General features: G+C 26.8%; 1 protein-coding gene across 1 annotated transcript; it reads right to left on the reverse strand.

Moving 5' to 3' along the window:
- Nucleotides 1–446: 446 nt before the first annotated feature.
- Nucleotides 447–15,148, reverse strand: LOC129983853 (ribonuclease Oy-like). Its single transcript, XM_056093518.1, has 9 exons — nucleotides 14,916–15,148; nucleotides 14,319–14,415; nucleotides 13,836–13,882; nucleotides 11,970–12,039; nucleotides 10,532–10,599; nucleotides 9,312–9,425; nucleotides 7,484–7,532; nucleotides 4,195–4,266; nucleotides 447–4,111 (listed from the first exon to the last, which is right to left on the reverse strand). Exons 1-9 carry the CDS (start codon nucleotides 14,972–14,974, stop codon nucleotides 3,881–3,883), a joined length of 807 nt encoding a protein of 268 aa, XP_055949493.1. The 5' UTR covers nucleotides 14,975–15,148; the 3' UTR covers nucleotides 447–3,880.
- Nucleotides 15,149–15,312: the final 164 nt, after the last annotated feature.

Below are 15,312 nucleotides of genomic sequence, written 5' to 3' on the forward strand. Positions count from 1 at the left end.
AAGAAAAAAAAAAAGCTAAACTTCAAGAAGTCACAAGTAGATCTTTTCCTTGGTTACTAAGTAATTCTGGCAAAGAAATTGCTTCGACTTCAGAAGTTACAATTTAAACTTCAACTGGGGAAGAAAATTCCACAGAAAGTTCACAGTTTTGCAATGCAAAAAAAAAAAAAAAAAGTGTTCGTTAACAAAATTTTTTGATTCAAATTGCCATAAACTGACAGATTCATAGAAAAAAATAGACACTTTGTGTTTAAAAATTTTTATTACTTAAAATAAAAGTCTTTACAGTTTTTTAAACATTCATACATCAAAAATATATAAAGAAAGATGACAAATTTTGATAAAATTGTAAATTAAACACATTCGCAAATCTCTCGTTTTACTGAATAATACATATTGACTGTGAAAAAAATAGCTCGATTTTCAATAATTAAAGTATTTTTATAAAAAAAACATTACAGCTTATAATAGTATTATATTATATGGTAATGCCAATGTCCTAGCCTAGGGGTAGCGGGTTCGAGCATGGTTGTTCTCTTCCTTGTGTTCTCTCTGTGAGGTGCGTGAATGCGGCCCCCCTGTAAAAAGGGGGTTGTGCAAGCGAGTGTATGTGTGCTATCTTCATTTGAGCCAGAATTTAGACTTCTGCCCTTGGGTACTCAGGGTTACTCTCAGAAGTTACTGCGCAATAATTTGGCTTAAAATAGTCACACGACAAAAAAAAAAAAAAAAAAAAAGGTAATTAAAATTATCTGTTTGTATTATGAAAACAGTGTAATGTTGCAACTGCTAATAGTTTGCAGCAATTATTTGAAGTATTTTGAAAAATTGTAGAAACAAAAATTATATTAATAATTTCAGAGGTTTTACAAAAGCTTTTCAGAAATGCAGCATTTAATCCCTCAACTGTTTTGCTTTATCATTTTCATTACTTAATTAAAGGGCACCATCTGTTTCTGAAATATGCTGTCTTGCTGAATCCATTAAGAAACCATAAAATACACGTATTGAGAATTATGTGTAATTTTTGTTTCGAATGATAGTATTTTAAATTATTTTATTTTAATATTTTGCGAAGCGATAATTTGATGTGATGTTCACACGATGCATGGGTACAACAGTTGATGGATTAAGTTAATCATAATAGATCTTGGCACTATCAATTTTTCAAATAACAATAAAACTGTTAAAAAATAAACTATATATGTATAATTATTTCATTCTGAATGTAAAAAATTTCATGATTGAACTGCCCCATCTATGCATCAAATAATAACACACTAAATGATAAAAATAAAAGTATATAATCCTTTCATCTTGAGTATACAAAATTCCATAACTGAACTTGGAAACTTCATGATTGAACTTTCGCATCAATACATCAAATAATATCACAAATATAGATAAAAGTAAATTAAAGCATATAATCTTTTCATTCATTGTACAAAAAAATTTCATTATTTCATATCAATAGATTATAATACAAATGCTGGTGTCCTGGCCTAGGGGTAGAGAGTCTGATCTGGGCAAGATTGTTCTTCCCCTGTGTTCTATTTGTGAGGTGTGTGAAAGCATCTCCCCCTCCCCCCTGTAAAAAAAGGTTGTGCAAGTGATTTGGTATGTGTCATCTTCATATGAGCTAGAAGCCAGACTTCTGCCCTTAGGTGCTCAAGGGCCTTTACCCTCAGAAGCTACTGCACAAAACTCGGCTTAAATCTAACTACGTCAGCAGTCTAGTCAATGATAAGTCCATAATTATCAACATTCACGATTGAACTTACATATTTATGTTGCAACGTTTTACGTATTTATACATTAAATAGCAATACAATAAAAAATAAAAATAAATTATATGTACATAATCATTTCATAATTGAGAGTTTGTGCCTATATAGCAAATAATAACAATACAATAAAAGATAAATATAATAAAAATAAATTCTATGTATATAATCATTTCATTCTCTTTTGAGTATGTAAAATTTCGTAATTTAACATTTGTACTATATTCAATAATCTCTTTCTCCGAACTATTTACATGAGAATGACATCTCAAATTGATAATATGCAGAAAAAAACCGTTTTAGGCGATTACAATACTTTTTCTATACTTTGTATATATATGAAAATAAATATGTGTTTCTTTGAATTCATGGAGGTTCGAAATAAATAGATTCATTAAAATCTCCGATTCAAAGTTTTTAAAGGTTATAGTATTTTTCTCTCTGCATATTTCATATATGAGAAAGTCATATATGAACTAGTTAAATCATTTTCAGAACTATTTAACTAGTTTCGATAACACACCACAGCATCCATTTCTATATCCTCTATTTGAATTGTTATTAGTGTTAATTAAAAGTGATTAAATATGTAAACAGAACACTGGCTTTTAAATGAAGCCATTCTTTGAGTTTAAAATGGTGAATTTTTTTCAATGAATATATTAATTGATTAAGCAAAAGCTCATCATTGATGTCTTTTGTAAGAATAGCAGCACTAAATTTATGACAAATTATTGTAAGTACAGTGTGCAAATTTTTTTTTTATATATAAATCAAAACTTGCTGGAATAGGGCTCCTAAGACAGAATTTAAATTTATATAATAATCAGATATGTCTTTATGATAGGTATTATTCATATGAATCAACCAAAATCATGTTAATTTCCATTCTGCGTTGCTTAGAAAACATATAATTTTCTTAGAATGTTGGTACTTAAAAATCAAATATTTATAAAAACAGATATAAAATTTAGATCTAAAATATTCAATTAAAAATCATAAAATGCATTTTTTTTTTTTTCATAAAAGTGTGGTGAAGCTTAGAAGGCAGATAACAGCTATGGAACACGAGTAATTACTTTTGTCTTGTGGTCTTGTTACTCGGCTGCGAACCACAAGGTCTCGGGTTCTATTCTAGCCAATTCAACTACCACAAAAGTATTAAATATAGATAAAAATAAATAAATAGTCATTAAGAGCAAGCATGTCAATTTCTGAAGCAAAGCAGTATATCTGCAATGCTTCAGAAATTGACATAAATAAAGAATATTTGAATTATAGAAGTATTTACACAATAATAAAATCTCTCAATTACAGAAAAGAAAATTAACAAAATACAAAAATGCAATTAATATATATCTTCAACAATTCATATTTACATTTGTTAGAAAAGAACTTTATCATTAATTGGAGAACTTATTTTTCTTTACTTTAATATAATCGAATTTAGTTAAAATTTTCCAATCAATGATAAAGCTCCTTTCTAACAAATGGAAATATGCTGCATAATTTCTAAAGTAACACAACAGTTAAAATATAAAACACTTCACACAATAGTTAAAATATAAATTATTTAAATAATTATAAAAATCAAATTATCCTTTACATTCATAAATCATTGATTAAAATTCATAGTATGAAGCATAGCTTAAAAAAGGGAGTAGCATCTACTCGATAATCAAGGTATCTAACTATGCCATACAAAATAATAATAATAAGTTAAATTAATTGAGTTAAATATTAAAATAAATTAAAAAGTAAAGGCAAATAAATATATCACACAAAAAAATGAATATATTTTTCAAGATAGCTTATAATCAATAAAGCAAGACTCCAACATTTTAAAATAAAATAATGCTAATGAGTTGTATATATATATTGTATAAATAAAATATGTTGATTTAATCTTTCAAACAGCCAATAACCTTAATTAAATAACTTTCAACTCTGATCTTTGAATCTAGGGAATATCTTTCTAATATAATTTTAAGAAAATTCATTTTTAAATTTAAATTATCTACTTAAGTAGAAAAGATAAAAAATTTGAAAAATTGCTGTGTCACTTGGAGGATAAAAAAACTCGTGATGACTTTTTTTCATTTTCTAAGTTGACTGCTTGGAAAAATTTTGTATTTCTTATGTGTTTGCTGCAAAGTTTTAGTCTTTTCAGCTATATAGGCCTTTTTTATACGGTGTTGTCTGTCAAAAGGTAAATAAAATACATATGGTTTCTTGCAAGGAGGTTCATCGATCTTATCACAGTTTATCAACTTCAGATTTTTATCCGTACATATATACATCGATGTCAATATCGGCTGAGCATATTCCTAAAATAATAAATAAGAATAAGAAAATGTGACAAAATAAAAGACATATGTAAGAGCAAAATCATACAGATGCTATTACTTACTTGATGATTTTTGCAAAATAGCTTTATAGTTACATTAAAATGGCTTGCTAAAGCATCTTCAACATATCTCAGCTATTACAAAATAATATAGAATAATTATAAACATAGAATTCCAAGTTTCTTAAAAAAAAAGGCATTTAGATTAGTAATTCATTTAAAATATTTAATATGAATAATTCAAACTACAATAAAGTCAGTATTGGCTCTAAAAATAATTTATCACAAACATAAAAGTAAATTTTAAACATAGATTCAAAATTTAAAAATTGGTAGAAATTTGTGAGCTTGCAATAAAGATGCAAACATAGAAAGGGTCTGCTTGAAATTACTTTTCTGGTGTAATTATATGTAACTATTTATTACCTTTAAAATACAACATAAGTTAGAGTAACTTTATTACAATTGAAGACAATCTTCATGAAAAGTTGTCACAATTCAAAGCTACCTAATGTCACTATCTGTCTTCTCTTACAAACTCAGTCAAGTTTTTCAAAAAGTTTTAAGACTTATTTTAAGATTCAGCTGTTTAAAAATTAATAAGCATTCGTTTCTGTAACTCTAATAGTCCAATGTATAATACACTTTCTTTGTTAAAATTCTTGCTACAGAGCAAAAAATAAATAGTATTCTACACTATTTCCAAAAGATTTAATTAAATTTTGATTTATACTATATTATAAATGGATCTTTTTGAAAATTGAAATATTACATTTCAATTATTAAAAAATGCAACAGAAAAAATATGGTTTATTATAACTAAGTTAGCAATTTGCACTGCATATTGTTTAATGTGTTTAGAAAAGAATTCATAAAAGAAACTAAAATTTAATAGAATAATACTGAAACTCAGGATATTTAATAATAAATACGATGTTTTTAAATATTTATAAAATATTATGCATTGTTATTGCTTAAATTAATTTCAGTAAGTTTCTGTTGCTCTTACTACGCCATTGCACGTTCTTTGTATACATAACTACCATAGTCATATTTTATTAATATTTGACAAATGTCAGTAAAAGTTAATATAAATATAAGTGTAATAGCAATATCATCTCAAAAATCTAACGAACTGCCTTGGCATTAAAATATGACACAATTTCAAAGAGTACATATATCATATTAATATGATATACATACATATTCCAAACAACTTTATTAGTGGAGCAAAAATTTGTAAAGAATTTATCAAAAACTAATTAATGTATTGCTATATCATTTTGTAAAGTTACTTACATCGTTAGGTGTCAAACATTAAAACACTGAACTAATAAAGAAAAAAAAACGTTTTTAAGTTATTATTATTATTATCATTATAAACATTATTATCAACATTTCATATCAGTTAGTCTTTTTTTGAGGGAGAAGAGAAAGAAGACAAGTTCTAGAATTTGTGCAATTGTATTTCTCTTCATTAATAAATGAAAGTTTAGAATATCTACAGAGCACATTGATAAAGACAATGCTGTTTGTCCTCATAGAATTTTTGTATTCATTTTACTTAACCGGCCAAGTATCGGAATAAAATCTGAAACAGGTTTATCAGCAGATGCTGAAGATGGGAAATTTCTAGCAAGATAAAAGGAAAATAAAAAATTTCAGTAAGCTTCAAAAAAAAAAAAAATCCTTAAATTCAGTATACAAAGATGTTCAACTACTGTTATAATATCAGCCATACAGACACATAGTCGAGTCACATTATTATGAACACCAATCTAATAGCTGGAAAAAAATCTCCTCCTGCAACTAAAACAGCAGTTAGGCAGCAGAGCATGAACTCGGTGTGTGTTTAGATGGGGGCGACAGGCATTTGTGACCAGGAGAATAGCAGAGGATCAAGTAATTCCCAAAGATTTTGAGGTGGAGGATCTTTTTGTCTGGTATGTCAATCAAGATTTCCCACAGATTTTCACAGGGATTAAGATCTAGGGAGCTTGCAGGCCAGAGCAGCAATGCTCCTCGAACCATACACGCACAATTTTGGACACATGGCATAAAGCATTATCCTGTTCAAACACACCATCATTAACAGGATGCACAATTGCCATGCAAGGATGTACACAATTGGCAACAATGGATAAGTATGCATAGCTATTGAGAGTATCCTCCACAGGAATTAATGAACCTAAAGCATGCAAAGACATCAAGCTCTAGACCATCACACTACCTCCTCCACCTTGTTGGCGCACAGCAATGGTTTCTGGAAGTTTGTTTTCTGATGTCTCTCGGCGAATAAGCCAGCACCAGCGATCCGATGCAGAAGAAAACGAAACTCATCAGAAAAAGCAATTATTTCTCACTCTCCCAGATTCAGTGTCTGTACTATAATGCAAATGTATGACATTTCTTGCAATGCAGTTTGTTAACATGGGTGCCGAAATCAGATGTTTTCTGTGAATGCCAATATGCAATATATTGAAGAGTTGTCCTGGACAGCTTTCTGATGCATTGTTGATTCATTTAAGCATTCAATGTATCGACGGTAATGCGTCAATTATTCTAAACCAGACTCAGTACTAGACTATGTATTCTCTTGATTCTTTCAGTTATTGTACACATTAATTATGACATTAAGTGAACACTTCACGAAAGCTGCGGTTTCAGAAATGCTTCGTCCCCTACTCTGTACTCGACGATCATATCCCTTTTCATTGCCTGTTAAATCATATGACTTATCCAATACAGTAACTATTGCTAGACGAGCATGTACTTTGAAACACCATTACATGCCTTCCATACCTTCCTTTATTGGCCACAACTGTGTTTACATCAATCTACGCAGTGGGTATAATATTGCGACTCGATTATGTATATTTAATTTTTTAATGATATTATGTTCTAAATATAATTTGAGAAACATAATGAGGCATCATATCACGAATACAAAATTCTGAACGCAAGGGAAAAAACGATTATGTCTGTATTTGGTCCCAAAAGCACCTAAAGTTGAGGCCTTGTTTTCTATTACTTTAAATTAGTTGCATTGCATATTAGCAATATAAAATATAATTATCTATAAAAGTATTTGATCATCACAATTATTAGGAATGAAAAAGGAAAATGTTAATTCTATAAATATTAAGAACCATGGAATTGATTAAACAAAATATTAAAAGAGAAATTTTATGATGCAAAGCAATAATTGGTATAGTTTGCATGAACTCGAAATTAGATTTTAAAATACTTCTGGTTACATTTTAAAGCAAATTATTTTATTTCTTCCCAAGCAAGCTTCCGATAATACTATTATAAAAATAAATAATTCCCATAATTTCTGAAAATATCTCACCATAATGGGCTTGGTTTCACTGGGCACGATTCCAGCCTGATTTAAAAATCTGGAAAAAAATCATAATCATTGTCATGAAACACATATGTAATAGGACATACATATAATCACGAAACTAAAAAAATACTTTTAAAAAATGAAATTAAAGTAAAAGAGCTCTTAAAAATTAAACATCTCGAATAATAATAAGGATGAACATGTATAGGAGTGTTGGCACTCTACAGACCAGACTAATTTACAATGATCAAATTTGGAGGATATATACTTTGGACAGTCGGAATGTTCACCATGGGACATTTATTAAAAATTTTAATTAATAAAAATTAAGCTAAATTTTGGCTTTGTTTTATGATAACATTCAAAAATTTAACAGTTCAAAAATACATCTTGCACCATTTTGAAATTTGATGATATAATGCTTTTTAATGACACTAATACATTTTAATGAATCATGCAAATTTTTCATGAATTTTGGTAATTTTTGTTCCGATTGTTTCTATCAAATATTTAATAGCATGATTTTTTTCCATTGCTGAAAATCAAAGAATAAAGATTCGGTTAAATATCTGTGTAATTTACAAAACAAATAAGAAAATGAAATTACAATACAATGAAAGTTAAATATAGATCAATGTGCCATTTATGTTTTTGACAGCACTATGATGTCATAGGACTGGTCTCCATTAAAAATGTTCACATACACAATAAACAGAATATATGCAAGATAATTAAAATGATGCGACTTTATGTTTGACAGTTTGGTGGAATCATAGACATGAAGCTATATCTACAGGATTTAAATGTAACCAACCAGTTTCAGGCAAATTAGTCATTATATATTACTACTAACCAAAAGCAACTAGTAATAAATAATGATTAGTAATAAGAAATAAATAATCATTTACTATTAGTCGCCAAAGGGGGTATTAATAAATAATGAAAGGAACAAAATTATTTTAGTAAATTGTATGAGAAGAATTGTTTAATAAGTATTAAGAGAATAGTTAAACTTGAGAATAGTGAACTTTATTACATGTCAAAAACATTAAATCTTAATATTCGAATTATATACCCTCAGTGAGAAAACAAGTGAATAATAGTGTCTTGGGAATCTTGACATGATTCTTAGATGCATTTCTCAACCACCTCCTTCACATAGTCAATAAACTGGAAGTTTTGCTCTCTCTAAGTTTTATTCAGTATACCACATAGCAAAATTATACTGAAGATATGCCATATTCATGGACATGTATTAATAATTGTATCAAGAAGAAAACTGCTGAGAAATTTTCCAAATGAATTAGATCAGTATTTGTCCATAACATTTATCACTCCCTGCTTGAAATTTACTCTAAAAGTTACTATTCCAAGATCACTGCATACATTATGCCTATATGCCTGGTTGACATTTCTTTTTGCATCAGTTGAATACAACAGCCATAGGAAATCCTATTCCTCTGCGATTTTCCCCCTGAATCACTTGCAGGTCTTCGACATTTTTCCTGCATTATCTGATACCTCAGAATTTAGTGCCATTATATAACGAATACTCTCTGCACTATATATATACCTTAACCAATGATATAATAATGTGTTATTATAAAATTCTATACATTAAAAAAAAAACAATTTCCCAAATGAACTTTAAGGGCAAATAAGCACAATAATCAAGAATGATAAATTGTTTATGGAAGTATTTATAATATTGAGAAGATTAAACTAAGAGAGCAGATTCAACATAACTTTAGAGAGAATTCTTATAAAATGAATATTATAATTACAAGTGATTAAAGACAAACAAATGAGTAAATGTGTTTATTAAACATACTCATGGATATTATATTTGTCATGAAGCATAAGACTCTGTGAAAAGTATTTCTTTTCAGAGTTGAAATCATCCAAATCAGTAGAACATGTACCATGTTTCATCCATTCATGTTTCCTACAGAATTATATTCTATCAACACAGGATAAAAGAAATATTGGCAAATAGAAAATACAAATGAAATAGCAAATTGGCAAATAGAAAATACTAATAAACATGCATATTATATCTATTCACAACATATTAAATTTAACAAAAAAAAAATCTTACTATTTTAAGAGGCAAGCCTTAATAAGCATAAAATAATTCATTATTTCTCTGTTAAAATATTTCAAAAGAAAAATAAAATTTATAAAACACTATATTTAGTATTTCAAATTGATAATAATGATGAAAATTTATATCACACATAAAAAATCTTCAAATTAACAAGAATGAAATACACCATAAGTATAGATAAATATACTTCCTAAAATGAATCTATTTCATAAAAAAAATAATCCTTTTTATTTGAATAAATACTAAAATATGTTTGAAATACCAATATAAACAATTCTCTTTAAATAGAATGTTTTGAAAAATTATCAAATATACAAATGCATTTTGATTACTAAAAAGAAAATTATTCTTGGAGATTATTGTAAAAGCGTCAATTTTAAGATAAGCACTATTTTTAAAAAAAATTTAAATTACGAATGAAATACAGTAAGGCATGCAATATTAGTAATAGAATAACTTCATTCAATTATGATCAAGCTTCACATATAAAGAATTTCTACAAATGACATGTATAGTATATTGATTGTAACACTTATTGAAATAATAATTTATTTTATTTTTTCTATGAGTACTAGAAATCTAATACCTAAAAATTATAACTATATATACATAAAGATTAACCATGCTTTAATTTATTAGGAAATTTAGACTAACAATTGTTTGAATTTAGATCAACAATTAGATTGTCCGGAATTTAGATTAACAACTGTTTTAGTAAAAAAAAAAAAATGTATTATCTTTTATAGTCAAATCTGTCATACAAAGTAATTATATCAAGAAGATATGTATTATAATTAACAAAAAACAATTTTAAAATTCTTTTGGCAAAACATATTACATATAATTTAATGGGTTAAAAAATAAAAAAAATAATTAATTATATTTAAAAAAATAAAGATGACAAAATTTAAGAAATATAACCAAAATAAGTAATTATTACAAACCAAAAGACAATTTCAGTTGAATCTGCATATATATTAGGCCACTTTTGTTCCAAAGATTCCAAGATAGGCTGTAATATTAGTACACATAACATTTTAGAATCATTTTTTTCTTTCTAAAACTTGGTGAGTGATTACATGTAACTCATTCATACATATATTTATATACGATTAAAAATAAGTTTTCTTTTTAAAAGTTTGATCAAATAATTTTTACAAGCATAAAACAAAACTTTTTTTAGTTTAAAATTTGAAATGCCTATTTTAATATTTAATCTTCCGGTCACTCATAAAGACTGGCAATCAAAAATCAACTGGATGTTCAATAATCAGAATGGCAAACTCTGAGGGTTGTTAGAAAAGAGGGACTCAGTAAAAACAGAATGTCACAAAACCAGTTGAGGAGAGGAAAATTGTGAAAACTTTATGCAGATTTGACATCATGTTGAAGACAAAAAGTAAAAAAACAACTACAAAAAGATTTATTTTATTACTTATTATAAGAGTTGGTAGAGTGGTTGCTGACATCATTGCATAGTCTCTAAAGACATAAAAAAATCCAGTACAAAGATATCAGTTATGCTTTGAATATCCGCAGCAGCAGTGATAATCCATGATACGAGATCCTCAATTGGGCCCCATAGGTATTGCATATTCAACATGGTTGCATAGGAGAATGGAATGGAGGACATCACATGGAATAAAATCCGATTACATGAAGACCGAGTAATGGGTTCAGTGCATCCAGTTCACCTACTTAATAACATATCATCGAAGAGATTATAAACTTTACCAAAAAAATTTGCAGGGATACCAGCATGCATGAACCTATGCCTTGAAACACTGTGACTGGAATAGTTTATAACATTTCCCGGAGGATGCATTGCAGAAAAGTAAGGTACATTGTTCCATTCTGGCAGCAAGTATGGTTCGAAGTGATAATCACCAAGGATTCCCATGTTGATCCTAAATATCCAGTGAGACATTTATGGTACAATGAGAATGGAATTATCCATCCCCTATATTGTACATTATATATGTAATAATGCCTTCAGGACTAAGAGTTTGTAAACATTTTTCCAATTTTCACCCTCTCAACTTTGTTTAACACCATATCACAATGCCATTTTAATTTCTCTTGATGTCTACTAGCGACCCTCTGTATTTGCCAGTCCAATTATAGAATACCCTGTATACTTCCTCTATTATTTTTCACATCAATATGACATTGTTATTTCTATAGCTAGATCAATATCAACTTCAATATAAGAAAAGAATTAAAATCTAAAATACTACCAGCATGGTATCCATACATTAATTATTTTAAAAGAAAACAACATTCTGCACATGATAACTAGATAAATAAAAAATCATTTAATAATTTGCAAAAAAAAAAAAAAAAATTATGCATCCTAAAAAGTAGCAATAATAATAAAAATACCTTCAATTCTTCTGGTCGAAAAGGCCAAGATGTGTTGCAAAAACTTGGATAACCTTTATCACTGGTAGGCCTGAAATAAAAACACTGTCTTTCATTCAAAAGTGTAAATTTGTTTGTTTGAATTTTGTAGATGTGTTGTAAACTTATTGAACTGTCATTTTGTAATGAGATAACTTTATTCAAAAATAATCTAGTACTTTTCAATTAACCTGATTTTTTAAATGCTTATTGAAATAAATCCATATACCTTCATCCAAACCTACTGCAATAACATTGTTCCTACTTATTAACCAAAAATTCATTTAACCACATAAAATGAGATTATTCTTTCCATATTAATTTTTTTCTTCAATAATATTTTGAATTTCTAATTTATCTAATCTTTACTTTTAATAAAGTTCATCTCCAGATAAAAATATCAGGCATTAAGAGAAAATTAATGTGTTAAACATCCTTCATAATATTTAGACTCCAAATTAAAAAAAAGTCTGCCACATTTTCTTAAAACAGGAATTTTAGCAAAGAGAAAAGGGCATATTACTTCTGTTTTCAAGACATTAGAAAGTAAAAACAATCTTCTCTTTTGACTTAAGTAGAATTACCTATCTTCCTCAGTTATTCATCATTTATTTAACATGGTATTTTTGCTTTTCCTCATTATCAAAAAAGCTATGCCTCACATACAGAAAAATGTGAAATGACAATAGATAAAACTATTTGCTTGTTGATTAGGAGAGTCAAATTAGTTCTAAAAGGAATGCAGTGAAACATTAAATGGTTTTGCTGTGAAACTGTCCCAAAAAAAAGGACATTTGCATACAGAATGGTATTGCCAATGAACCATCCTTTAAAAAAAAAGATTAGGAAATAAATGTAAAACATTACGTTTGTACAAAATAAAATTTAATCAAAATATTCCTTTTATACATAATAAAAAAACAGCTCATGTAAAAGAACAGCAAAATTACAATCATCCCAACTATTGTTAGTATATAAATTTAATCTCTAACTTTTTAAATTTTGTATATAATACCTATATAAATAAATATAATAATCAAATACAGTGACCTTTTTAATTCTTTCAAAACTAATGCAGGGAGGAATCATATACATCTCTTTGTAATAAGGGAAAACAATTTGAATTTTCATGCCATCCCAATTTTCTTCTGCAGTGCATGTGCAGTAGCAGTGTACTGTTACAGGGTGTAGGACTATTGAAAAATGCAATCCTCCAAAAACATTGTTAAGTCTTTTTTTTTTTTTTTTAACAATATAAAATATTTTTATAGGCCCAAAATTTAAAAAAAAAATTAGTGAAATAAATGAAAAATATTTTAATAAGTTTTTTCTAATAAATAAATTTAAAAATAATTCCTCAAATTTTTTATTTTTATTTTTTCAATCTTGAACTGCACTATTTTTTATTGATCAGCTATATTTCAGTAAATCTTTATCAGAGAGAATAAGAAATGCATGCAAGTTAATAAAAAAATTTATTTTAAATTTTTAATCAACAAATTTTAATCACTGACTTTTCATTAAAATTCAATAATTACCAATTTAAATTTTCTTACTTAAAATTTTGCTAATATTAAAATTAAAATATAGTAATTTTTACTCGTTATTTATTAAATCATTGAAAATAAATTTTATAAATGCAAAATTCATATTCTATAATTATGTATTATGACAAAAAATGAATTAATAAGTTATAGCACTCCTCCAAAATACACAACCCACCACTGATGACTAGATTAAGAGAATTAAATCTAGGGAATATTTTTATTAAAAAAAAATATAAGCATGAAAAAATAAAGAAGAAAAAAAATCAAAAGGATTAATACGTACAGGAAAGAACTGTCTTACCATAAGCCATGAATTGTCCAGTCAACAACTTGGCTGGGTATTTTGCACTAATATAGAAATAAATGAGAAATAAATTTCAATTTGAGAAATAGAAAAATAAAAATTCATAGAAAAATAAATTTTAATTTGTAATCAGTAATTCTTGCATTCATTTTAAGTTATAAAAACAATTACATTTTAAATTCATAATCACACTACAAAAAACAAATAAACTTATCTAATTAATTATATTTTATTTAATCTCATTTTTAAAGTTATAAAGAACTTTTACAAATGTTTTATTATTATTATTGTCTAGAATGACAGATCAGATAGATATTTCTTCCTGAAATCCTTAAGAGATACTAGTGTAGAATTCTTTAATTATTTTGCCAGGAATATTTTTGCATTTTGATAATCTAATTTTGACTTTTATAAAAATAAATCTGAATAAAAATGAACTGCAAGATTTTCTTTACAATAGTCTAAATTATTGCATTTTACCTTTCCACCAGGGACATCAAGACAAGCAGCTGGAGGCCACTGCTGAGCAAAAACAAAGTAACTCCATGTCTTATTGCTGTCAGCAGTTAGCACAAAGCTGAAAATATATACATTAAAAAATAAATTAAAGCATTGAATGTTTCATAAAAATGGGATCTCTATAAAAAAATTTCTATGAAGCCACACACCATAAAAATAAAGCAAAAAATGAACCAAATCACAAAATTCATTTTAAACATAATAACATTTGTTGACATGGAATATATCAAATACTGAAAAAACAAAGATAGAAGAGAAACAATGATGAAGTATAATAAGCATATAAATATTTAATAAAAAACCTTTACAACAATATTTAAATCTTGAATCTTTTTCATAAACAAATTCATTAAATAGCAATGATGCAACAAGCATCAAAATAAGTTTTTATCAACAAATTTATATATTTTTTTATTGCAACGAAACAATAAATTATTCTTCTTACAAAAGCAGCTAAAATCTTATCAAACAACAACAAAAAATTTTAAAATTAAAATTGCTAAATTTAATGAAAAATAAAATTAGCAAACATTTTAGATGTAAGAATTTAAAATTTACCAAAATTGGATGACCAAGATACAGGTAATAAAAAAACAATCACGCATATTGTCTAACATTAGGAAAACTTATGAGAAAATCTTTTAAACTACTTTAGTACGAATTCATTGAACGCATATTTATAGCAAATTAATCATGTGATCGATAATATGTATTTAAGAATGTACACAAAAGTAAGATAAAGTACTATCAGTTCTTTGTTATTGACAAAATGAAATCAGCTGTGTTTATTTATATTTCAAAATGATTGATTTCGATTCTATGTAATATTTAATAATCGATTACATAAAAAATATTTTTTTAAAATTTTCTACATTTCTTAAGTCTAAATAATAACCTAATTTCGGAATCCTACGTAATATTTCAAATAGAAAATATATCAAAAATAATATAACTA

This window comes from Argiope bruennichi, chromosome 9, assembly GCF_947563725.1.
Source record: "Argiope bruennichi chromosome 9, qqArgBrue1.1, whole genome shotgun sequence".
NCBI lineage: Eukaryota > Metazoa > Arthropoda > Arachnida > Araneae > Araneidae > Argiope > Argiope bruennichi.

Bases quoted from the DNA above. Each gene is read 5' to 3' on its own strand.
- LOC129983853 (XM_056093518.1), bottom strand. From the start codon at position 14,974: ATGTTAGACAATATGCGTGATTGTTTTTTTATTACCTGTATCTTGGTC. The intron at 12,040-13,835 runs GTAAGACAGTTC...TTTTTATTTCAG, and splicing joins TGGACAATTCATGGCTTATG to GCCTACCAGTGATAAAGGTT. The intron at 7,533-9,311 runs GTATGTTTAATA...ATTTTTTTCCAG, and splicing joins GACAAATATAATATCCATGA to ATTTTTAAATCAGGCTGGAA.